Below are 27717 nucleotides of genomic sequence, written 5' to 3'. Positions count from 1 at the left end.
ATTTGCATTAAAAGAAAGATTTGTCAGAATTATGTGGCATTATTATTTTCTTTTTCCTTAGGCATTTAGGCATCAGCATTCTGCTAATGAGACTTATCTTTAAACAGGTGAGTTTTATTATCAAAATCTGAAGGGTTATGTAGACTGGTTTACACCGCGATGACCATATATATTCCTAAATTATGGTATTATATCCCTAATATTATTTTTTGGAAAAAGTAGATGGTATTGAATTTCACCTTAACTGTAATTTTATTATTAACAAGCTTCCCATAAAACTTTCACATTTTCACAAACAGGCATTGTTATCATGGATGATTTTATACAAACACAATTTCTCCCCTCACAAATGCTTAATTTGGAATAATAAATACATTATTCACCAAAATAAATCTCTCTTTTTAGGTATTTGGTTTAGACATTTTTTGAGTAATGGTCATTTATTTGCGTATTTAGAATTTTTAGGAAAATTACTATGATTGTAATCAATGCCATTCCATAACTTATGAAAATGCTGGGAAATGATATCGATGAAAAAACAAACTTATTTCTTAGTCTTGAACTGAATGGTATAAATTTAAAAGACAAAAAAAAGTCAGTATAATGATCTCAGAACAGTTTGCCAAATTTCCACTGTTTCTTTTGCCATTGGATTTTGGAGATCACAATTTCAAAATGTCAATTGGAAAGAGAACTTTAAAATCTCCAGATGCTTTTGTATCACTAATAAATTAGGGAGTTATCATTTAAGATTGTTCATTGTATTTATCCTGTAAAAAAAAAGAAGGTAATTGCAAACTTTTGTAAAGATATTGACTTGAAATGTGTTTTCTGTAAAGAGGGAAATTAGAGTATTGCCAATTTATTTTACATTTTACTAGCCAGTAGCCTATTTTTGATCAGAATCAGAATCAGAATCAGAAAGAGCTTTATTGCCAAGTGTGCTTGCACACACAAGGAATTTGTTTTGGTACTGAGGCTTCCAGTGGACTATACAAATACAAATACAACATGAAACATGAAACATAATACTACAAATTATAAGAATAAAAAAAATAAAAATATAAATATGAATATATGAGAATAAAACTATCACAGTTTGGTTTAGTCAGAATAGACATTTTCAGATTTACAGATTATGAACCTATTTACAGTGTTTTGAATATTATAAATAAATAAATTAACATATAATCTACACAAGGTGCGCATTATGCATAGGCCTACATTTTTTTTTAGGTGGGTCTGAATGGGAACCATGATATAACCTAGTTTTCTAACATGTGGATTTATTTACTTTGTCAATATTGTGACCAAATTAGTGTGACCAAATTATATAAAATAAAACGTTTGAAACTACATTTAATAGCCTAATTCACTAATGTATTTCAACAGGTCATGCATTTATTCCCGTACAACACAGAGCCCTGCTCATAACACAAAAATAAAGTGTCCATGAATTAAGACATTGTTGATCACTTTTTGTTAAATGCTTCCTTTGTAAATAATTAAGAAATTTTATTTATCACTTTCTATTAAACCGTTCCTTTGTAGCCTATAAGTTAAAATGTGGAACATTGTAGCCTATAAATTCGTTCTAAAAGGTATAGCCACAATTTAACTACAACAATTGAATAAAAACGCAGGGATCAATTAACTTAATAAAATATCCTCATGTTACAACTACAGCGAATGATTAATAAAACATGCTTGTGAGTTGATATCTTTTTTCCCTGAATGTCATGCGCGGGGCTCCGTAAATTGTCATTTTCACAACATTTTCATCACATATCCTTCATAAAGTCTGGGGACAGTTAAACTTATTAATTAATGCAGGTCTGCATACAGAGTTCAGTGTTTTTATTCCCTGTGTGATGGGATATAAAATAAGACGATGTAGCGTCAGTAAATATGTAAATATGAATAAGCTTTGGTCCATAATTCAGAATGAATTCAAAAAGATATTGCCGTTATAACAGCGAACATTTAAGTTAAGTTTTATTATAGCTGAATAATCATTATTTAATAGGTAGGGGTAGGTTTTCCCCATAAAACAGCAAAATAAAGGACACAAAGACCGAAGTCTGCCGATCAAAAATAATGTTTATTGAATTATAAAAGAAAAAGGGACGGTAGAGATGAAAACACTGTTACTAGTGTTGGCTGCAAGACCAGAGAGAGAGAGAAAGAGAAAAAATGAGCATGTGTCCTGGATTTAAAATGGCCTCCTTCAGGTGACACCAATTAACCGGTTAATTGCAGGTGAGCTACCAGGTAACTGCAACAAACAAAGGTTAGAACACTCCCACATAACAACTATAATAACTATAGTAAACAAAAAATACACCACATGACCACCATATCTCACAGTTAGTGAAAAAAATAGGTGCAATGATGCTGATTATTTTTACTATTGCGAAGTTAGGCGAATCAAGAGCGCTTCTCTCACAGTGAGCACCGCTGGAAAGGGAACTTCTGGGAATTTCTCAGAAAGTTAATTCATAGTTGAGGGTTAGAGCGTTGGTCAACAATGACAATGACACGGGTTCAAATCCCGAACAAATACAGATCACTGTTGGGTTATTTATTTATTTATGTAGAGAGATTTGTACATGTGTCTCCAGTATTTCTAAAACACATTGATTCAGATTTTTGTTACACCATAATTTTTCTGCTTACATTTATAAAATTACCATGCATTTCCATATTACATTAAGGAACAAATATCATCTGTTAATTCCAATTGGTATATCGTTTAAAAAAAGTAGAATGAAAATTTACACGCAATTTCATAACGTAAATTAATTTGAGTGTCTTATGAATCTCATCATCCAAGGTTGATATTTTCAAATTTTGCATGAGAACGATCCAGTCAAGTGCATCCACCTGAATGGGAACGAAGTTTGTGGGTGTAGGAAGTGGTTGTCAGGGTTTAATTGTAAAATTGGTTTATCCAACTTAAAGGGCCGCTCAAGCCGTAAACTCGTTCGTGTGCGCGATACGCTGTGTGACCGGAGCATGGTGTTAAATCCCGAAACTTTGGTCGAGTTCAGTTTTTGTTCAGTGTCAGGGTTCGAACAGTCATGCTCCAGCTCCAGTGAGTGCACGGGTCGAGTGTTCATTCACCCTCCATGTGTGCTTTTGTCGAGGCTGGTCTATGTGTTCATTGGCCAAGGATTCGTGTTGTCGTGTTCTATGTAGCACACGGTTCATGTTTATCATTGGTTGTGTGCTTTCAGTTTGTCATGTTTTGTGTGGACACACAGTCTGTGACTGCTCTCATTGGCTGTGTGTTCGTGTCATGTTTTGTGTGGACACATGGCTTTGTTTTGTTTGTTCCTATGTGCCATGTGCTCTGATATCTTTTGTCTTAACCCAGTCCTTCTTGTTATCTGATTATTGATTTGCTTCAATTGCTCTCCCTCGGTTCCTACACATTTTTAACTTCAAAATTTCATACTTGTCCAGACTCAAATTTCCAAACCTCTCTGTAGATTTTTCAGACCATAGGGGCTGTTGCACCGGGTAGTTCTAGGAACTAGCCACCAGGATGGTTCCCCAAAAACTAATGGTACCCTTAGGAACGTTTTCCTGGTTGCATTCGCACCACCAGCAGGAACTCTGAAGTGACGTAAGCCACGATTGTTGTTGTGACCTTTATTTTGATGACACTGAGAAAACCAGAGCCTGAGCAAACAAACAGGGTGCTGGTGTTTCGCGTGCGTTCGGCCAATCAGCCAACACTAACGTCACTGCTAGTTCCTATAGTGTTGGTTTTGAACCCGACTCTGAAGTAGGAGCTAATTTAGTTCCTCCAAAAGAGTTCCTAGAACTAAAATCGTTCCTAGTTCCTGCGGTGCGAACACTCCAAAATCTGGGAACTTCCGCCAATAGTTCTAGGAACTATGAAGAGGTTCCTCCGGTGCGAAAGCCCCTCATATTTAACATAAATGATTCATACAGCATTATATTTGGTATATACAGTCATCAGTGAAATTTTTATTTTCTCCCTTTTTCAGTTGGTTTTCTCGAGTGATAACATGCACTTACATGATGAGCAGAACAGAACTGCATATATTCACCTCTGACACATCAGGCGGATTCTGTTAATGTGGTTTGATGTGACATGATCACCAAACATCAAAGTACAATGTGATTTTGCTTCTTTATCGGTTGCTGGTCTGTATGGCACACTGCTTAATTTGAAATATCCAAATACTACTCTGTGAGGAGGGTCATGTGTGCAAAGCTCAGAAACAAAAGATGATTCGGGATCAGTTTATTGAGTGTGTAGATCATTCATCAACAGCTCTGGTTAAATCCACCTTGGTCATGTTGGTGGCTGCGCTTGTCCCTCCTCTCAGCCCACAAAGATACACCTGTGGTTTGGGTACATTACTCTCTCCGTCTCGCTGTGTCTGGCTGCTGGCGTCTTTAGGGAGGAACGTCTGTGTGCTGCTGTGCCGTCTCATGTGACTCAAATTGGTCTGCATTGAGCGCGTCACTTTATTCCGTAGATTTGCCTAAAACAGAGGCAGTTTCTGGTTAAATTCCTTAATTTCTCTCTGTCTGTCTGGACTGAGATCATGTGTGTGTGCGTGTGTGTGTGTGTGGTTGGGTTCTCACCAGTTTGATGGCTTTTCTCCTGAGCTCCCACTCGTTCCACTCATGAGACTTCACGATGTTGGTCTCCACAGGGTGTATCTCTGTTTGTATGCTGGCGTCACTTTTAGAGATGACTTTCACCAGCAGTTTCTGTCCCGACTGCATCTGAGACATGAGCAGAACACACTTAAGCTTTTACATTTTTTTCTGGACTTTACAAAAATGTCAACTCTTTCCCACCATTGATTTTCCATAATTTATACCACAAAAGTTCCCCACCATTGACAAGTTTTGTCCAGGAGTCTGTGTTTATATGGTAGGGGGCGCTAATACAGATCTTCTGAACGAGAACAGCATCTCCGGATGCAAAAACAAGCAAAGAAATTTTAGTTTAAAAGAATACAAAGACCTTTTATCGGTCATAAATTTTGGAGAAAAATAGCGCAGACACTGGACAAAGATGAAACTTTCTAGAGCGCATGTGTCGACCGCCTGTGTTCACGCATGCTATCAAATGGAGTCAACTTTGAAAGGCTACACGTACACATAAAAACCGGAGTACACTTTGGGCTTAAGCTAACATGATCATCAAACATTAAACAGCATGTAAATCAAAACTGCCTGATGTTACTGAATGAATGTCGACCCAGGACGAGCTACAGGACTGTGAAGCTTTGGGTGTGTTGATGAACTCGATCTACTCCATCTGTGTTTTGATCATCGTTCTGAATCCCATCTGGAAGAAGTCTTTGACAAAAACTGCTTAAAAAAAATATATAAAAAATTCTGGATAGAAAAACCCTGAGGCGCTGTTCTTTCTTTTGATATATTGACTTATTGACTGTTTACATATTCAGGCAACAAAATATTCTGGGGGCCATGAAAGTTTGTGAATATGATTTAAAAAAATGCAGGTGCTGACTCGCAACTTAAAAATAAAACACTGGCGGGGGAAAGAGTAAAACAAAAATCAAACTTTTACTATATTGTATGTGGAGTAACAGTTCTGGCTGTACGTGAACCTGTCAAATGTCGTCTAGGTTGTATTTTCTTTTATCAAGTGTTGTTTCGTGGATGGTTTTAAAGGATAAAGGCCGGGACACACCAAAGCATCATTTTTGAGCGTCGTCAGCATAGTTTTTTCGTTGTGTTCCCGCACCGTTGGCTCTAGTCAGATGTAGAATCGGCATCTGGCCGTCAATGAGATAGAGAACTCTGATTGGCTGTTCAGCTTAGGGAACGAGTCAGTCCACAAGAATAAAAGCGAATGTGATGAAAGTGAGGACGGGACAGACAGAAGACGGGACAGACAGAAGGCTGTTATAATGTTACGTCATCTTACCTGAGCATTCCAATGCGTGAATATTTTCATAATAACGAGCCAACTGCAATGAAGAAAGTGACCAGATTGATATTCAAAATGCTAAGCAAGCACTGCTTTGTTTAAGGTTTGTATATCAGGAGTCCTAGTTTCGGTTTCTCTTTTTGAGTGATGAAAATAGACTATTGATACCTGCTGGTATAGACATATTTCCTTACACGCAGGTGCAAAAATGCACATACAGTTGCTTTTAGTCCTTTTGGTGTGTTCAAGTGCAGCTTTTTGGCCGAGACGCAGGCGACAACACAGCTTCCATCGCTGCTAGTTCTTTGACGTTGGCTTGGTGTGTCACAGGCTTAAGACATGTCACTAAACCTGTCCATGTTTCATTTGTCTCGCATCTACCAATGACCTTTGACTTCAACAACACAACATATGGGTTTTCTCCACCCTCTTGAAAAGCTGTGTATTACTGTCCTAACTACACTTTAATGTTGGCATGTATCATATTTTTTCCTGTCAGAACAGGCCGATGTCACGCTGACGCTGGTACCTCAGAGTATGGAGTCATGCTGGCAAACTCCTGATGCAGCTGGAGCAGCTGGATGAGCTCGGGCCTTCTCTTCGCCATCTCCACCACAGCAGCGCTATATTCATCCGCTTTACAGGCGAACTCGTATGCAGCGCTCTTGGAGCTAAAAGCATAGTATTTCTCCTTATGCTTTAGGACGCCAATGTTTGGATTACCTGAGAAAAAGAAATCGTGTGCAGGTTATCTGCCCATGTACATAGTCATAGGCTCAATTTCCCAAGGTGGAAGACATCTTATTAGATAAAAAAAATATTAATTACAATGTACTTCAGTGAATTCTGTTCAGCAAGTGCGTCAATCAGAGAATATAGATTCACTATTTGTACCTGGCAGTAAAAGGCCGTTCTTCTTTACGAGGGTGAATCCACAAAATCCCTTATACTGCAGTGGCACATTCTCAAAGTTAGTTGTGTTCTCAGGAAAACACCACTCACACGAACGCATCTCTGACACAACAACGCGCTCTTCTGAAATAAAAAACATGTATAGGATATAACGATTCTACTGTTTAACTGGGTGAATCTCATGTCCATGTCATATTTCACCCAGACATCGAAAGAAATGAGCTGTGACATTATTCATGACTATTAAAGAGGCCATATTATGCCGATTTATAAAGTCTTGATTTTGGTATTGGGCTCTTCTAGAATAGGTTTCCATGCTTAAACCTTCAAAAAACACCACATTGTTCCCATATTTGATACTGTCGCACTATAGGTCCCCTTTTTTATAATTTTCTATTTGAACGGCCATGATTCAGAAACTTCCAGAATGCTGCGATTGATCGATTAGAATCAAGTATTCTAGAGAGCCTCTCTGTTTCTGTCTTTTGATATTAGAGTGAAACATGACCTGTTTCCTCCTCAGTCATCCAGCTGTACGACAGCAGAGGTGTGTGTGTCCCACCTGTGGTCACAGTGGATCTGTGCGTGTCCGTGGGGACCTGCAGGCCGTGTAGCAGCTGCATCTGCTTGGGGCTCAGCAGAGACTGTGCTGATAGGAAGGCCCTCAGGCCGGGCCGCAGGTTAGTGAGCGCGCTCAGTAGCAGCATCTCAGCCTCCAGCCCTGCCCACAGCGAAGACACTGCTGTGAAATGAGGCTGGCAAAAAGAGAAACGCCTAGAATAAATCTACATGTGATCACAAGCATGGCACTATTGTACTGAAGAAAAAAACCCAGAAACTTTCTGTAATGGAGCAGTAGTAGTACTAATTCAAATGGACAGTTCTGACTCTAAAATCTCATTGGATAAACTGTGTTATAAAGGAACTGATATATGGACACCAGACCACACATCAGTGGTATACTATATTAATGCAGTCCACATCCAGAGGTCACACTTGAAAATAATCCAGTGCCTTACATTAAATAAATATTGTTTTGATATTTCGTTAGTTCATGTAAGTGAGCACAAGCACAATTTCAAGCAAAGCATTTTATAAAAAGATGTTGACTTTAAATAATTTTTCTGTCTCTTAATGCCAATTACAATTTGTTTATAAAGAAATTATTTACTTTACCTAAAATAAAAAATCATATTAGAGACAAAATCTGCTATAAAGGGGGTAATAATAGAACAAGTTTAAAAAAATTATTTTTCACTATTATTTACAACAGTATCTGTATTTCATGGGTCAGTCATGTTACATGAGTAACACATAATTTATTTGCCACTAAATAAACTGTAAAATAAGTATATGCAAAAAGCATTTTGAACGTCTCCAGCACGCCACAAACATTTCATCCCTCACGCACAATTATGCCGTTAATTTATAATTGTAACCTTATGAAATGTTCTCAATTCCACATCATTGGAATATCACAACATTGATGTCTGTCAAAAAATAACGTGCATAATACACGCTAGTATTTACTTGAAGCGAGTCACACATTGAGCGGCTTTAACATGCTGTCTGTCAGAGACGATAACGTACCTAATACATGATGCACGTGAGTATACATGAGTTCTTCACTCGCAGAGATTGAATGGGAATGATCAGGAACTGAGTGAAATAATTCACACAGCTAAAGAGAATAAATACCAATGCAAGTGAATAACTTTGCATAGGTTAGTGAACATTTTTCAACGTGTTGTATATCATATATTGACAAACATTATGAATGAACTACGCATTCTGATTCTGACATTCCTGATTTGAATATTTTCAATAATAATCTATTCTTGACTGATGTTTTTTTTTATATTTTAGCAATAGATGAACTGTAAATGAGAGATCTTGAGACTTGTCCTTGTAGTCGTCCAGTTAGACTAAGATTCGGCTGTAAAGTGTATGTTCTGTTATGGCTTAGTTTATTTGTTTTTAAGTTCTGTTTCTGTTTGCCTTTGTGCCTAGTTTCCCAGTGTGTTTAATTAATCAGTCCTTTCACCTGCTGTCAAATTAATTAGCTCTTTTGTTTGCTCTGTGCATTTAAGCCCTCAGTTTGAGTTAGTTCCCTGTCTAGTATTGTTTGTATTAATTGTGGTTGATATTCTGTTTCTCCTTGTGTCCCCTTTGCTGATTAGAGGACTACCGGTTTTTATCTCTGACTCGTGCACGTGTGACTACACGTGACATCAGGAACGTGACAGGTGATTTTTTTTTTTCATTTAGTTTGATCACCATTTTCTCAGTTGATTATTAAGGCAGTTATCAATGTTTGATATCCTCCTGGGACACAGGAATAGGCTTTTTGTCCATAATAATGTAGTGTATTCCAGCCATTAGCAGATTTTGACTCATTACTTTAATTAAAGGAAACTCTTATGATGAATATTCAAACTAATGAGTGCAAAATTATTCTACACTATTTATTCCTCATTTAAATGTCTTTTGATTTTTTCTGTGCCATTGACACCTTCATCCTGTTCACTGGGGTTTTGTAAAGCCCTGTTCTTTGTAAAGATACTTTGGAATAATAATCTAAAATGCATTATATAAATTAATTAGAGAAATTGTGAACTATCAGTGATCATTGAACGGGCAATAGCACCACAGAAATCACTCACAAACACTTGCGATGTAGGCACTGTAGTATTACTGTGCACGGTGTCCCTCAAGAGCATCATTCGAGTCATCAGATCAGACTGTAACCGCGTCACTTCCTTTGCAATCATGATAATGTCCGCCTGATGAATACATGAACACCAAATGGTTAAACAGTTATATATTCATTTCTCAGAGAAAAGCAGGTCAGATGAGTTAGACGTATCACCCAGAAACATGCCACGAATTACCAATACGAATCACATATTCCAGAGAGCCCGGTAATAAACTGGATTGAGAAACATGTCTGGCTGCAACAAATTAACCAGCTTGATTTAGCATCTTAACAAGTTTCAACCAGCTAACAACCATGTACAATCAAATATAATTGATGGAAGCTTGTATCCACCACAAGGGGCTGTCCTTTACAATTCTAAAAAATCTTTGCAATTGTGAGTTCGGCCTTTATAACTAATTTATTTCTCTTTATAAAAGAGAAAATTGCGAGAAAAAATTGTCAGCTATTAATATTTAAGTTCATTTCTCACAATTTTGGAAAAAAAAAAGGATTTTTTGTGAGTTTATATCAATACTGGCATTATTTCTCAGAATTGCAACTTTATCAGAATTGTGTGCTTTATGTAACGCTCTCTAAAACGTTGGACACATAATAGTAATTGATATGATTAGCCTTTGGCTTGACTACTGTAAGGATTATGTTTGGTTTCATTGTTTTAGTTTGGTCCTGCTTTGCCTCTGTTCTCATTCATTGTTAGTTGCCTTGGTTTCTAATTGAATTACACACCTGTTTCATTTTAGTTCGTTAGCATGTATATATATATTGCCCTGAGTTTGAGTTTTTCGTGGTCTGGTTTTGTTTTTGTATCCAACCTGTTATGTTTGCTCCTGCGTTTGCTCCATTTTGGATTATCTGGTTTCTTTTGTTTGATTAAATAAATTATGCTGCATTAAGATCCACATCTCCCCTTCCTTACCCTCCCTGAATGGTAACAGAATTGGAATGGATTATTCACTAATGTCTGCTGTCTCCGCTGGTCTTGCACAGGTACTTTTAAACGACAACGATATGCTTAAAACAGAGAAGTCTTTCCTTTGAGTTTTACGCATACAGACGACAACATTGTCAAAACGATCTCCATTCACACGGATCCGCAAAAACTACTAAAACGCTGTATTCTGCGGCCAGACCATTAGATGTCAATGAAAACCTGTTGCACTTTGAAACCCGTTTTCAAAAGTTTGTGTTTTCAGGCAACCAAAACGCCATTTTTGTGTAAAAGAACGGCCAAAACGCATAAGTTTTTAGTTGAAAACGTTGTCGTGTAAACAGCCCCTAAGTCTCTTGCCTCACCGCTGGTCCCACCCTGCCTCCCTCTCCCGCCTTCTCTACCCAAGACAGCCAGTTCCTCCGCCCCGCCTCTGCTGGTTCCCTTCAGTTTCTGCTCCTCTGTTTTCCCCACTCTGCTGCGCAGATCTGCCTCAGGTCTTCCGGTCTCCAGCTCTGCCTTGGAAAGTGGATCCCCTGGCCCCGAGCCCGCCACTCCACCTCAGCCTGTTTACTTAACCTTGGCTCTTCCCTCGCTCAGCTTCACCTGGGACCATTGTTCTTATGGCTCCACCGGGCTCCCTCGTCCCTCTGGCTTCACCATGGTCAGTCGTTTGCTCTGCCTTCACCAAGGTCTTCTAGGCCTTCGGCTGCACCTGCCCCTCTACTCCTTCAGTTCCATCGGGCTCTGCCTTGATCCATGGTATAAAAAAACTTGAAGTTTCATTTTTAAAAAATGTAATATATATTCATAAAGCTGTGTGTTATCTTACCTTAAAAAAATAATTAACGCTGCTGTTTGAGTGCTTCTAATACAACGGCTGAGGGAGTAATGGCAAATTTCAAATCCTTCCCTTTCCTGTCAACGTGATCAATCTCTTGATATTTTTTTCCTCTTTTGTAAAGTCATAGAAATGCTATCGTGGATTTTTTAAATTTTACAATTGGAGCAAATGGGAATAAATTTTTTTTTTATTTGCTGTCGTCTCCCATTCACTGCTATAGAGGTTTACCCAACTATGACGACTTCTGTTTCTGAGAACCCTGCAAATGTGAAAAGAGTCATTGTGTCCTAGTGCAGTGGTTCCCAAACCTTTTAGAGTGTTGTACCCCCTGAGTCATTTAACATCCTTTCTGCATACCCCCTTTTATGGGAGTAGAATAAGCCGATTAAGACACGAAAGCTGCATTTACGTTTAATTCAAAGTATTCACGGTTACACTTATCCCCGTTTAAGCAGCTTTCTCTACCGCAAATGACATACAGTGTTAGCTCCCCTGACGCTGATGTGCAGAACAAACATTACATATGGAAAAAGATCTTCAGTATTGCTCTCTGTTGCTTTGTTTCCTTAACTTTATATCATGGCTTGTGTGGTGCTATGCTGAAATCCTGGGATAGCCCACATTGTATATGTGTAACATTGTGTGTGTGAAATGTATGTTTATGTGTATGTAAAAATACAAGTCTATCTCATCTGCTAAAGACCTCAAGTATCATCACTTACCTGTTTATGCGTTGTGTTCCTGCTATATCTATCTGCAAATAAACCTACTTGTTTGCGTTTTGCCTCTGTTCTGGTCATTGCGTGCAAGCCTGTCCGTGACATATCCGTATCATATGCACGCTGCATGTGTGGATGCAGTTGGTTTTGACCGCAAAAGATGAGGTAAAATAATTTGATTGGATGTCATGTATTTGACCTTTTACGACACTACCATTTTCCTGTTTTTAAGCTAGATTCTGCATTTGGCCTGTTAGAAATACATGGTTGGTTTTAATGCTCTTTTAAGGTGTGGTAGGAAAAATAAACTATAAGAGAAATTATGTTCGCTTATCCCCTTTGTCAACTCACATACCCCAAGGCCTATGCATACCCCAGTTTGGGAACCATTGTCCTAGAGTATTAGTTCAGAACCATGCAAACATCAATCTGTATTGAGAACAATTGTGACTGTAGTCTCATGTGACCTGTGTGTGGAGCAAAGATTTGCTGCTCATGTAGAGTGTCTCAAATCAGTCACTTCTCTTACGTTCCTGAAGACAGCAAAGAGCGAGACAGCTCACCTAGGGGTTTGGAAGAGAGCTCATAACCTGTCTGTCATATCACAGCCATCAGAGACTTGATGAACATATACCATCAAGGCCTGGTTTCACAGACAGGGCTTAGATTAAGCCAGGATTGGGCCTTAGTTCAATTATGGCATTTAAGTAGCTTTTATAAACATGCCTTAGAAAAAAATATTACTGGTGTGCATCTTGACACAAAACAATGAAATGCATTATTGAGCATATTGAGTTTCAATATACACTGACATATCTTAAAATATGTCAGTGCAAATTGAAACAGCTCAATAATGCATTTTAGTCTGGGACTAGTCTTAAGCCTTCTCTGTGAAACCGGAAGCAAATGATGTGATGCAGCCCCCTGAAATCAAAATGTAAGTTACCTTTAATGTGAATATGTTATCCTTAAGGTTATGAATAAGCTGGTGTGTTTCAAAACAATGAAAAAAATGTGAATTTAGGAGATAAAAGCATTCAAAACGTCTCTCACTCCCGCTAAAATGGATCAGGACTTTTTAAGATATCAACGCGAACTTCAACTTCTAATCACATCTTCTGTCCAATCAAATGCTCTCTAGAATCTGAAGCTCCGCCCCCTATGCTATAAACACCACCTGGCCAAAGCCACCGTTGACACTCACGGAGCAATATGCGTTAGAGATGTGAGTTCCATTGCAAGTTGTATTCCGTTTTCTAACTGGTTTGGTTAAGAATGAAATGGCTAGAATTTATTCACAACTCAACTATTGAATCCAACGAATCCAGCACTCGGATTAGTTTCAATAGTGCTGTCAAGTACGACTTGCAGTCTGTGGGGTAAACTAAACACTATTGGCTATTTGAAAAGGGGAGGAGCCATTCAATATTTCCCGCCTTAGTTTCCTGTTTCAGTGGAAATTATGTCAACGCATCGTACAAAGCTGCACATTCCAAGGCACTTCAGTGGGCCTTTAACTGGGAAACCCACCAGTATGAATTTGAGGAAGGCCTCGTGTTGTCTTGTGTTATATAGAGCCTGTTTGAGCAGGTCTGGGTGGACAGGGTCCTCGGGTTGCCCTGTGTCCTGCTCAGAGATCTTCTCCAGCAGGGCTGTGTACTGCCAGGCCAAGCGCTGAGCTCCTTCCAGTTCACTCTCTGTATCTGCGACTGCGGCTGGCACCGCCTCGCTCAGGATGGCCGGCACTGCAGGGGGGAAACACACATGGAGAAGTGACCACTGATGCTATGGTGTTTGATACCTGTGTTACACCCGACAGCAGTGTTACTCATTGCACAGCTCGAAAGGCTCCTGCGTGTCACCAAGCTTTAATTTGTGGCTCGCATGGCGATAAATAATACGGTGATATGATCATGCAGTCAATAAAAATATTTAAACATTAAAAACAAGTAGGGCCATAACATTAAAAAACTCAAAGTGTCTGCTCTATTACAAATAATTTTAATCGAATTGAAAGGGGTGGTTTATTCCTTTTCTAATCCGATCGAGAGAACGTCTTCGGTTACTATCGTAATAACCGAGGTTATGATAGTTATGATAGTAACCAGAGAAGTTCCCTTTCGAGAGCGGTAACTCTACATTGCATAGCAATGCTGTGGGTTTAATCTCGTCGTGAGATTAGTAAAGATAAGCCCTGAGAAACGGGGTCAAGCTACACCAACCACGGAAGAGACAGACAGTCAGCCAATAGCCGCGCCGCTAGGAGTGCTCACATCTAATAGGCGGAACTAGACCAATGAGACAGTGACTTCTGCACATAGCCCTGTCTCGGCCGGAGAGTGACGCTGCAATCGCCGGGTCCGAAACAGATACAACCGTCGTTCATGCAATCGTGTGTCTTCAAATGCACTTCAAATGCACTTCGCCAAGGCGAGAAGTAAGGCCGTCTTCAGGGAGAGCTCCTTAACCGCAATCGGAGCTAGGGGCTCGAACAGCAGTAGAGAGAGAGCCCTCAAAACTAGAGCTAGATCCCACAGCGGCACCGATGGCGGCCGTGAAGGACACAATCACAATGGTCACCAGAGTGTGTTTACCAATTGATTGCCCATCAACCGGGGAACGAAACGAAGCAATAGCGGCCACATACACCTTCAGCGTGGATGGAAAACTCCCGCTATCCAGCCTGTGCAAAACATCCGACACGGAACAGATCATTGAGTTGATATCAATGTCCTGGCACCATTTTGCAAAAACACATTCTGGAGCGTAAAGGCGCCTAGTATAGTGCGCCCAGCACTCGTGAAGGCAGAGTGTCTCGCTCATTTAAGGTCCCTGAAGCAGGCACACATGAAGGTTCCACTGCTCGGGGCTGGGGTGCCACTTGCCTGAGATAGCAGGTCTTTCCTGAGGGGGATTTGCCATGGGGGAGCCGTCATTAACTCTCTCAGGTCCGCGAACCAGGCTGGTTCGGCCAGTACGGGGCCACGAGGATCACTGATGCTCTTTCCTCCCTGATTTTGCATAACACCATAGGCAGAATCTTCACCGGAGAGAACGCGTAAAGCCTGGCTTTCGGCCAACGCGATGTCAAAGCATTTCCCGTCAGCGGGAAGTAAGATAGCGAGAAGAACATCTGACAGTGTTTCCGCCCTCCCGAATCGATCCCAGATCATTCGAACCGATCCGGGGTGAAGCCTCCACTCTCCTTGAGGAATCCCGTTCCTCGAAAGCATGTCCGCTCTGCGGTTTAGGAGACCGGGGATATGCGCCACTCTGATGGAGAGAAAATTTCGATACGCCCACAACAGGAGACTCTTGAAGGAGCCAGTTTGAAAAGAGCTCTGGAGCGCACGCCGCCCTGGCAATTTATGTACAAGACCACAGACGTTTTGTCGGTTCGAATCAGTATATGCTGCTGCTCCAACCTCCATCGAAAGGCTTACCAGGGCTAAAGTCACCGCCTTTAATTCTAGACAGTTTGTGTGCCACTCTCTCTGTGATTCAGACCACAGGCCTGATGTAGGCACGCCCAAAGCACACTGCTCCCCAGCCTGAGGTCGATGCATCCGTCAACATGATGGTGTGTTGAGTCACTATTCCCAAAGGCACTCCTGGGCTGAACATATCCGGATTGCGCCATGGTCTCAGAGCAATGACGTAACTGTGAGTGACCGGGATGCGCGTTTGACCTGAAGACCACGCCCGCGGCGGAACTCGTGTTTTCAGGCAAAACTGCAGCAGTCGCATATGCAGAAGGCCCTGATGGCACACTGAAGAAGTCGCCGTCATCAGTCTGCCTCCGAATAAACATTCTCTTCTGCACATTCACACGCAGTCCCAGCGTTTCCAAATGGCGAAGCAGCGTTTCCACGTGACTGATTAGCGCATCCCTTGAGTGAGCTAAAATCACCCTGTCATCGTAGTCTACCATTGTTACACTTGAGCAGAATGGCGTCTAAGCAAATGTGGTGTTCTGTTCTTAGGTGTAATAAGGAACAAAGCAGTCATTTTAATGTTCCTAAATTCGAACCGCTGAAGACACAGTGGTTGAGTTTTATTTTTGAAGAGAATATTCCCAACGATCAACGTACATGTTTTTATGTTTGCGCTAATCATTTCTCACCACTATACATTTCTCACTGAACTAACCTATACATCAGTAAACACATAGCGTCTGTATCTCACTACTCTACCCAGCCAGTACACACAAAAATAGATCAAAGTGACATTACGTTAACCAACCATTCAGAAACTATCCTGTTCGAGCCTTAAATGTCGAACTTCTTCAGGGCCGTCATCTTGTTCCGGGTCCGACTCCGGTTCAAATTGGTATGGTTGCACAGATGTGTCCTCAGAGACTTCCGCTGCCATTCTTGTTCCAAAATATACCCTCAAATGTTGTCAAGGCAACACCCCACATGCGTTGTGTCAAAACGCCCCAAAGAACAGAGGGGCGGAGTGAGCAAAGCTCATTATCATTTAAAGACATATCCACTGAAACGGCGTACAGAAACCAGAGCTGTTTTTGACCAGGTAAAATTTGTGTTTTCTTACAATACTAATGAGAATTTTTAATAAAAGTATATTACAAAGTTTTCGTTTTGACCCTAAAGAATCATATTAGAAATGGCATTATATGACCCCTTTAAATCCACTGAAGCGAACCAGTCCCCGGGACAGATCTGCGCCATGATCTGTTTCAGTGTTGTCATCCTGAACGCACGCTTCAGAAGTGCTCAATTGATGGGTCTCAGGTCCAGTATCGGAAGTATAGAAACATTAGCTACAAAGCTAGACTAAAAACACATCTCTTTGACCTAGCATTCACATAACACTCTATAGACTTCTATAATTCAATATTAAGCTGCTTAGGTTAGGTCAGCCGGAACTGGGAACACTTCCCTTAAATCCTGATGTACTCGTTACATCATAAGAAGAATGGCATCTACGCTAATTTTAGTGTCTTTGTTTATCCCGAGGTTTTCCCGCAGCCTGCCGGATCCAGGCCGTTTCCAGATCTGATGAAGGACTTTTGCCTGGACGCGATGACAATGCAGTGCTGAAGTGCCAACTAGCCTCTCCCTATGGAGGATCCGTATACCACTCTACAGATAAAGCGTTGTGGATTTCTTTGGTTCGCGTACCTACCCGAAGTGATAAGATAAAATAAAATTCTGCATCAAAATTTATAGACAAGACAAGTAGTTTGTTTAGGCATGGTTTGTAAGGAATTACAAACCTGCGCACATATATTCAAACGCACATAACTATAGAATCAATTCTTAATGCGCATGTGAACGCCATCAGCGTCTATCACAGGTTCGCGTTTAAAGTCTGTTTAGAGAGAACGGTGTCGTCATAGCGGCCCCTAATTTAATAACAAACTATCATTTAGACGGAAGTGAATCAATCAAAACTAACTTTAGCTGGAAAAAACATTTTTCAAGAACCACTATAAAACTAAACCAATCTCTGTTACCTTAAATTATATGTTTATCTCTGTAAAGCTGCTTTGAAACAATCTACATTGTTAAAAGCGCTATATAAATGAGGATGACTTGACTTGACTTGACTGAACTCGTGGTTGTCGGGCGGGTCAATGGGGCCCGCACAAATCTTGCAAGTAGACGCCATCGGATAAGTAGAGAAAAAGATTCTAGTTCTCCTGGTACAGCTTCCACGATGGCAGCGTGAAGAAAGAGATATTGACGCAATTGTCAGATCCGTACATTTTATACTGTCCACGGCGAGCCTGTAAGTATTTACATAGCTACTTTGTGACAATTTGTCAGCTGTTCCAAACTGGCGTTAACCCATAAGATTTCAACAAAAGTGGAAAAGGGAGGAGTTCCCGCAGCGTTGCTACGTAATGTAGAGTTACCGCTCTCGAAGGGGAACATGTAAAACACTTGTTCAGATTGAAAACCGAAACTGAAAGGACTGCGCATGTGCAATGACGTTAAAACAGTGTAATGACGTATGACGCGCAGAACGAGCTGTTGTTCCTGTTGAATAAAGAGTGATATAAATAAGTGTCCAATCATCCTAAACTTCTCCTTTCACTATATCTGTGAAGTAGAGCAGGACAACGGCCCACCAGTCCTTGTTTCAGACTCTCATCCACAGGCGACTGGTTTTGGACATTTTTACCGCGTGATAATTATATAAGCAGCACAGCACAGCGGTTCATATGCTCATTGTCTCCAAATTATGACCAGAAATAGATACATTTTAAGCCTGCTGTTTAAAACAATTCTGTATATTTATTTGTGCAGTGTGCGCATGTCAAAAAATCTATTTCGATTTGGAGCTTGTGACAAATAAAATGCTCACATCAACCTGATCACTTGTTTAGCGTTCATGTAATCACTACATTCAGATTCATCAATCGGAATTAATTCGTCCGATTGAAACAAAAGTTGTGCATGTAAATATAGCTAGTGACTCATAGCTGAATGTGCTCTTGGATGGTTAGATGCATGATGGGCTAATGTAAAAAAAGATTAATGTAGAAAAAAGATAGTTCATTAAAAATATATTCTGGGATGAATATTTAATTCCCTTTTTTGTCATTAAGGGAAATGTCTCAGTTACAAATTTGACTGGTAAATAATAAAAAATTACTTTACCGTAAAAGTATCAAAAGTATATAAAAGTAAAAAACATCTTTACCTATTGACTTTGTCCTATGGATGTGGCTCTCATGAAAAAATAGTGAAGACCACTGCCCTTCAGACATGAAAATGAGAACATTATGAAACCAGCACGTACAGTTCTGGATTCCCTCTCCTCCTTTCTTGGTGTCCTTGTTGAAGAGGCGTATGCCGCTGACGATCAGAGTCAGTTGAGTCAGCTGCTTTTCTTTTTCTTGTTTCAGCAAAGACATGAAGGTTGCCAGCTGTGACTGTGGAAAGACGCTCTGCAGAGCCGCTGCAAAAAAAACACACGTCACATACAGATGCATCATGCATTACAGAGCTGCAGGACAACATAATGTTATCTTAGAGAAGATTTCAGTGTTTTGTGGTTGATGTTGCACTGACTGTTATAGCAGTGATCATATACTGTCACCTAGTGCACAAGATCAGAAACAAACTGTAGAAATGCTATAGTAGCAGTCAGACGTGACTAATACACAAGCAAATATGCAGATAAACTAAGTATTATTCATTATTCACTTCAAAATGGATAATCCATTTATGAGTAAAGTAAGGATTATGAATTTAATCTGATAGACAGATGTTCTATCCATGTTCCCGTGTATCCACACTGAATAAAAGTATTCATTTTTTAAAATCTAACCCCAAACTTCTGAATGGTAATACATTTTTAAATATATACTGGGGCACCAAGACTTAACTACTGTATGAATGTCATTGAATTAATAGATAACAATGTCAATATTGGATTAACTGTTAACTTTTTTATTTAAAAAAAATGTTACTTTTTAATTTTTTTTACTTTAAGTTTTAAAGTTTTACTTTTTTTAATTATCTTTTTCAATAAGCTTTTCCAAATCCTTACGGGATAAAAAAAAGGCTTAATTTTAGAGATTATTCTTAGTTGGAAGAAACTCGTTTTGTCAACTTTGTGTATCTTTTTGTCCACATATTTTTTTTTATCAGATGTTTCCTAAAGTGGCTCAATGTAACCAGCTTAATTTCGGCCGTGTCGCTCAATTCAGAGGAACCAAAAAGATCGACCTCAGTTTTAGATTAATTTAAGAAATTTTACAGAAATTTTACAGACATCGTGCCTTAAAGGGATAGTTCACCCAAAAATTAACTAGAGGCCCACAGAGAAGGAAATTAATAGTTGAATAAAGTCGTTATTTTTGTTTGTTTTTGCACACAAAAAGTATTCTCGTCACTTGATAAACTTAAGATTGAGCCACTGTAGTCATTTGGACTATTTTAACGATGTATTTAAAAACTTTTCAGGGCTGGCAAGTGTCAATCCCTTAGAAGCCTATGAATATGATGATTAATCGTATCGGACGCTGTTGTAAGATAAAGAAGTTCCTAAAAGTCGAAATACAGTAAAATTACCAGAACCGATAAATGTAATTGAAAACCCTCAGCAAAGCTGATTCTCTACTTTGATGTGTTTTACACATATCACAGATAACATTTTAATCAAGAAATATCTGTAATTTTCCAAGACCTTAGCCAGGAATGGAGGTTAATTTTGACCCATACAATGTACTGTTGGTTATTGACACAAATTTACCTATGCGTGTGTAGTTAAGCTTTAGCTGGTTGTATTGGGGGTGTTGTGCAGTACCTGTGGTCTCCCTCACGGTGTTAATGTCTGTGGGCGAGCCGAGGTTGGAGCGCTGCATGACATAGCTGACGATTTTGCTGTACAGACCCTGCAGGTCTTCTCTGGTCTGAGCTCGACAGTCTGTGATCTCTCTGCTCAGAGACAGCAGACGAGACTGCAGGACCTTCTGCTGCATCTCCAGAAACTCACCTGAGACAGACAGACCATCAGCTCTCAGATACAGATTCACCTGGAAAATTGAGCTAAACAACAATAAATGTAACCGTACCTTAAGCATCAAATAAGAAAGAAAAGAAGTAACAAATGCACTAAATAAACACATTAAAAACTTCACAACACTCTACTTTATAGTTGGTCTCTCATGAACTGCATTGTACGACTAGTACATTTGCTAGTCATAACTGTGATTATGTGTGTGTGCATTTGGATCTAGTAAAATGACTGCTGCTCCTGTCTTCATGAGTCCTGCTCTACACAGTTTAATCAGGTCAGAATCATCTGGCTGAACTGACGTGACCCTCGCTGGGTTGTTTGGCCTGCTCGTCTCTGTGGTTTTCACACTTACGTGGAGATGTGTAGTTCATGTCAAAGTAAACCTGCATCTTAATGGTGTTTAGAGTTGGACTCGCCTGGTCCATGAGTCTGTCCACACACAGCTGAAGACATGAAAAACAATGCCATTGAATCAGTCATGTTACACTTACTGCTCCTGCAAACAAGTTTTCTTCTACGTATTACTTAGACAGTAAAGTTTGACAAGACAAACTTTGATGCTGGCTTGAGAAAGCCTGGCCTGAATGTTTGAAACAGATTTAATATATTTTTTAAGGGAAACAACTTTTTTAAAGGGTCATGAAATTTTAAACTAAATATTCTGAGATTATGTGTGAACATCATTAAGACAATGTTATTCGATTCATTAGTGTCTCATAATTATTCATGAGACCGCGTGTCCTTATCCTATGAGAAGACGCTTCACTTAATTATGCACCAAGGCATGCGTCTATTTCCTATGACAGGCGCTTCAAACAATGGGTTTGCATATTACAGTAAGTTAGAGTTTGAAAATATGAGTTTGTTTTTGCTTTGTAAGAATTTCTGCGTGGCATAAGTCACATGATTTCAGTAAACAAGACTTTCCAAACGTTTCTAAATTTAAATGGTTCACTTTTTTCTTTTATTTGTCCTCTTCACATGTATGTAAATGATTCTTAACACTTCCTTTAGATATCTGATTTTATATACAAATGGTTTTTAACTGTGTTTTTTCTCTTAAAGATGTTTGTATATTTGCATGTGTTTCTTGAATAAAAAAATGTTAAAAAAATTAAGGTTCACCGCTGAATCATGAGATCACTACATACCAGCAAATGATTTTTAAAGACAATATCGTCTGGCTTTTAGCAATGCTTATTTATAATAATAATTTTGTATGATTTAGATATTATTTATGTAATTATTATACCTCTAATCCATTACACATGTACAATTTTAGTTTAGCAATTATTATTAAGTACTTAGTTTAACTGAATATAAATATATAAAGGTGATATAATCTTTAGGATCAATAGATAAAGCTATAAAATGACTACATGTGAGCTTAAATGTTCAATTCTCTCTATACCTATATCAACTAGGCTATATAAACTAACTTCACACATTTTACTTGCACTGATATAGAAAGATTTTTTATTTTAGGTGTCCTCTTTCATAGACAGCTCTTTTCTTCTTGCTGTGTAAATTTGTTTAAATTCTTAATATTTTTCAATCTCGTAATATTCTGCAAAACTCAGTTTTACTGTTCCACAACATGTGATTGGCTGTTCACTACTGATGTCACAAATAAACTCAGGATTAAAGTCTGAGGCTGAGCTGACAGAGAAAGTTGATGATCAGTGTCATGGTACCAAGTACAACAAAGACTGGTTGGATTGGTTTGGTTTTGTCAACTCTAAACTAATCCTGTAACTCTGAGTTTGTTCAACTCTCATCATGGTACGGGTAAATAATGTTACCACCTCTGATTCGTTATATATTATGCGTTTATTTATTAACGTATATTGTGCGTTTATATATTATACGTTATATATTATCCGTTATGATGATCAGTTGAAATTCACAGACCACATTGCTAGAACTGCAGATTTGCCTTGCATAACATTAGGAGGATCAGGCCCTTCCTTACAGAGCATGCTACACAACTCCTTGTCCAAGCACTTGTTTTATCCAGACTGGACTATTGTAATGCTCTCCTGGCAGGTCTTCCAACTTGCTCTGTCAAACCTCTACAATTGATCCAGAAAGCTGCAGCAAGAGTAGTCTTTAATGAGCCAAAGAGAGCACACGTCACTCCCCTCCTCACAAAATTGCACTGGTTGCCAGTTGCCGCTCGCATTAAATTCAAGGCACTGACGTTTGCCTACAGAACAACAACTGGCACTGCTCCCTCCTACCTAAACTCATTACTTCAGACTTATGTGCCATCCGCCGCGGATGGCTGCCTCGGTGTGGAGCTCTCCAGCTATTGTGTTGTTTTTGTTCGTTTGTTCTGCGTTTAGTCATTCTTTTCCTATCAGTTTCACCAAAGACGAACTACTGGACATTAGGAAACACACACCAGAAACCTTTTCTACAGTTTTTGATTATTCGGACGTTTTGCTGGACATTCTCGTCGGAGGGGCAGCGTTGTTGTTCAAACGCGCGTTCAGACGCAAACGCGGGAAGCGAGCCGGCGCGCTGGTTAAACTCCGCGAGCGCGGCCTGCGCACTGCACTCCCCAGCATTCATCTCGCGAATCTCCGATCCCTTCCTAACAAAACGGATGAACTTCTTCTCCTCACCCACACTAACAAGGATTTTTTAAACTCTGCTGCTTTGTGCTTCACTGAAACCTGGCTGAGTGAAGCCATACCGGACAACGCAATACATCTGCCGGGCTTCCAGCTGTTCCGAGCGGATCGCATCGCGGAGCTAACGGGGAAAACGAGAGGTGGTGGATTGTGTTTCTACATTAACGAAAGTTGGTGTTCAGATGTAACAACACTGAAGAAGATGTGCTCTCCTAATTTAGAGGCACATTTCATAAACTGTAAACCCTTCTACTCGCCTCGGGAATTTTCCTCTTTCATTCTCGTGAATGTTTACATCCCTCCAGACGCGTGCGCGAGCGCGGCGCTACAACAGCTGGCTGAACAAATATCTGAAACGGAACAAAGGTACCCAGACTCTCTTTTAATCATTCTTGGGGATTTTAACAAAGCAAATCTTTCCCGTGAACTACCAAAATACAGACAGCACGTTACATGTCCCACCAGAGACAGTAATATACTGGACCACTGTTACACCACAATAAGAAATGCATATCACTCCGTCCCACGGGCAGCTTTGGGGCTCTCTGATCACTGTTTGGTTCATCTCATACCGACCTACAGGCAGAAACTGAAATCAGCTAAACCTGGAATAAGGACTGTGAAAAGATGGACTAATGAAGCAGAGCAGAATCTACAGGCCTGCTTTGATTGCACTGATTGGACTGTTTTTGAAGCTGCTACCAATGATCTGGATGAGCTCACAGATACTGTAACATCATATATAAGTTTCTGTGAGGATACATGCATTCCTACCAGGACATTCTTATCATTCACTAATGATAAACCATGGTTTACTGGGAAACTCAAACACCTTCGTCATGCCAAAGAGGATGCTTACAGAAGTGGGGATAAAATCTTGTATAACCAGGCCAGAAACAGATTGACAAAGGAGATCAGAGTTGCTAAAAGGAACTACTCTGATAAACTGAAAAACCAGTTTTCATCCAACGACCCATCATCAGTCTGGAATGGCCTGAGGAACATTACCAACTACAAGTCACCATCCCCTCGATCTGTGGACAATCAACACCTGGCTGACGATTTAAATTCATTTTACTGCCGGTTTGAAAAGCCCTCATTCACACCACACACCCGGTCTGATCTGCACTTCACACATTCAGCATCACCTCCTGTTCTCCAATTATCACTCCCCCCTCCTGCCATCCAACCTGAGCTTAAGGTCTGTGTGGAGGACGTGAGCCGAGTCTTCAAAAAACAGAAGACTAGGAAAGCCTCAGGCCCAGACGGCATCTCATCTGCTTGTTTAAAAGCCTGCGCTGACCAACTGGCCCCGGTCTTCACGCAGATCTTCAACAGATCATTGGAGCAGTGTGAAGTTCCCTGCTGCTTCAAACGCTCCACTATCATTCCTGTCCCCAAAAAACCCAAAATCACTGGACTTAATGACTACAGACCTGTCGCTCTCACGTCTGTGGTCATGAAGTCGTTTGAAAGACTGGTGCTGGCCCACCTGAAGGACATCACTGGACCCCTGCTGGATCCCTTTCAGTTTGCTTACAGAGCAAACAGGTCTGTGGATGATGCAGTCAACATGGGACTGCATTATATCCTGCAACATCTCGACAGACCAGGGACTTATGCAAGGATCCTCTTTGTGGACTTCAGTTCGGCCTTCAATACCATCATGCCTGGTCTTCTCACAGCCAAACTGACCCAGCTCTACATACCATCCTCGATCTGTCAGTGGATCACCAGCTTCCTGACGGACCGGCAGCAGCGAGTGAGACTGGGGAAACACACATCCAAGACACTCACAATCAGCACTGGTGCTCCCCAAGGGTGCGTTCTCTCCCCACTGCTCTTCTCCCTGTACACTAATGACTGCACTTCTAAAGACCCCACTGTCAAGCTCCTGAAATTTGCAGACGACACCACTGTCATCGGTCTCATCCGAAACGGTGACGAGTCTGCTTACAGACTGGAGGTTGAACAGCTGGCTGCCTGGTGCAGTTATAACACCCTTGAGCTGAACACGCTCAAAACAGTGGAGATGATCGTGGACTTCAGGAGGAACAGCTCAGCACTCCTCCCACTCACCATCATGAACAGCACTGTGGAAGCAGTGGAGTCATTCAGGTTCCTGGGCACTATCATCTCTCAGGACCTGAAGTGGGACAATCACATTGACTCCACTGTGAAAAAGGCCCAGCAGAGACTGTACTTCCTTCGCCAGCTGAGGAAGTTCAACCTGCCACAGGATCTGCTGATTCAGTTCTACTCAGCCGTCATTGAGTCTGTCTTGTGCGCTTCCATCACTGTCTGGTTTGGTTCAGCTACCAAATCAGACATCAGGAGACTACAACGGACAGTCCGGACTGCGGAGAGGATTATTGGTGCCCCCCTGCCAAACCTCCAGGACCTGTACTCTTCCAGAGTGAGGAAGAGAGCAGGTAAATTCATCACAGACTCCACTCACCCTGGACACCACCTGTTTGAACTGTTACCGTCAAGACGGAGACTCAGATCACTGGCCACAAGAACATCTCGGCACAGGAACAGTTTCTTCCCACAGGCCATTTCCCTCCTGAACAGTTAACACTCCTCCCAAGGCATATGCCTGTAAGTGCAATACTCCCACTGTTTAGTGCAATATCCCACAACTCAGGTGATACTTATATGTAGATTTATTTATTTATAATATTCAAAACACTGTAAATAGGTTCATAATCTGTAAATCTGAAAATGTCTATTCTGACTAAACCCAACTGTGATAGTTTTATTCTCATATATTTATATTTTCATTTTTTATTCTTATAATTTGTAGTATTATGTTTCATGTTGTATTTGTATATGTCCACTGGAAGCCTCAGTACCAAAACAAATTCCTTGTGTGTGCAAGCACACTTGGCAATAAAGCTCTTTCTGATTCTGATTCTGATTCTGATCCAGAAACTTGCGCTCTGCTAGCGAATGTCGTCTTGTGGTACCATCTCAAAGAGGCACAAAATCTCTTTCTCGGACCTTTACCATGACTGTTCCCTGTTGGTCGAATGATCTGCCTAACTCAACCAGAGCTTCTGAGTCAGTAGCCACTTTCAAGAAACTGCTGAAGACGTATCTTTTTCGGCAGCACTTGAATCAGTAGTACTAACACTTTCTCTTCTTCTCTTCTCTTCTATTCTATTTTTTTTTTTTAAACTGCACTAAAAGTAAACTGAGTGGGGTTATAGCACTTACGTATTGTTGTCCTACTGTTAGTTTAACTGCTTCTATTGTTCTCATTTGTAAGTCTTCTCGGATAAAAGTGTCTGCTAAATGAATAAATGTAAATGTAATATATGCTAGTCTCTTATTGGCCTGTTTAGCTGGAACAAACAACAAGCCCTGGAAATTGATAAAAGAACACATATTACACATATACTTCATATTTAATCTTATTATGTAATTTGATAATTGCATTTAATAGATTTTATTTCAATAAAACGTGTTTGTAAAGGTGTTTTATGCATGTTTGGCCTGAGTGTTTTTTGCATTTCCACTGTTCTGACCAGCAGGGGTCATCAGTGTTTGGCAATTCGAACGCTTCCAAACAGTGAATCATTTTGTAAAGCTTCAATCGGTTCAATAGATTCGAAGCTTTGATTCGCTGCGTGAGTCTCGCGCTGAATGCGTGAAAAACAAGGGATTTATTAATCCTTTAAAAGCAGTTTTAATATTTTTTCACGAATTATTCAACTTAACGTTCTGTTTACCTCTATGAGTTTCTGCACATCTTCCTTGGTAAGAGTCCTGTCCACGTTAAATTGATTCCTGGGATCCAGAACAACAGCTTTGACCTGAACACACAAGTAATGAACTAACGTTACAAACACATTCATCAGCTTGATCTGTGTGATTCTCAGTCACTCACCATGAACGCGATGAGCGTCTCGGACAGAGTCTGTCCTCTGCTCAAACATGTTTGCGCGATCTCGCGGATGATGTTTCTTATGACGCTTTCAGCCTTTTTACTCGACATGTTACTCAACTATAACATGTACATGTTTTTAACTTGAAAATGTCCCGACGGCTTGTTGTGTTGTGCGTCGAGTGGTTGTCATGGAGACGGAGTGTGCGGGTGCACTTCTGAAAAGCTTTCAAAAGCTGAAAAACTTCTGAAAGGCGCCAGAGGAGGCGCTGCTGCACCGACCAACCCATAGACAGTAAAAGAAAGACCAAACCACTGCGTACTACGGAGCCCGGGAAGTCACCTGTGGGGAAAAAAAAACAATCCGGGCGACGGTTTTGCAATCCGTTCGCTCAGTTTATAAACCGTACCAACGAATTCTCAAACGGTTCCCTCGGTTTAACAAATCGTGCCCACGGATTAATAAACCGTACCCACGAGTTTCTAATCCGCGCTCTCAGATTTGTAAACCGTGCCTTCAGTTTTTGAAATCTGTACCCACGAATTCATAAACCGTGCCTACGCTTTCCCAATCCGTTCCCACGGGTTTGTAAACTGTATTCACGGATTTGTGGCCTCTCCCCCAGT

At 40.3% G+C, this 27717-nt stretch overlaps 1 protein-coding gene across 1 annotated transcript; it reads right to left on the bottom strand.

Annotated features, from left to right (window-relative positions):
• Positions 1–2082: 2082 nt before the first annotated feature.
• Positions 2083–27349, bottom strand: cfap206 (cilia and flagella associated protein 206). The gene is made up of 12 exons (XM_077219554.1): positions 27094–27349; positions 26936–27019; positions 20918–21008; positions 20353–20541; positions 18841–18999; positions 13600–13814; positions 9523–9642; positions 7422–7614; positions 6842–6982; positions 6477–6670; positions 4624–4767; positions 2083–4520 (listed from the first exon to the last, which is right to left on the bottom strand). Exons 1-12 carry the CDS (start codon positions 27199–27201, stop codon positions 4293–4295), a joined length of 1866 nt encoding a protein of 621 aa, XP_077075669.1. The 5' UTR covers positions 27202–27349; the 3' UTR covers positions 2083–4292.
• Positions 27350–27717: the final 368 nt, after the last annotated feature.

Source organism: Siphateles boraxobius, unplaced genomic scaffold, assembly GCF_051911475.1.
Source record: "Siphateles boraxobius isolate OS27281-9 unplaced genomic scaffold, OSU_SipBor_1 8, whole genome shotgun sequence".
NCBI lineage: Eukaryota > Metazoa > Chordata > Actinopteri > Cypriniformes > Leuciscidae > Siphateles > Siphateles boraxobius.
This window is presented reverse-complemented; position numbering and strand designations above follow the sequence as displayed.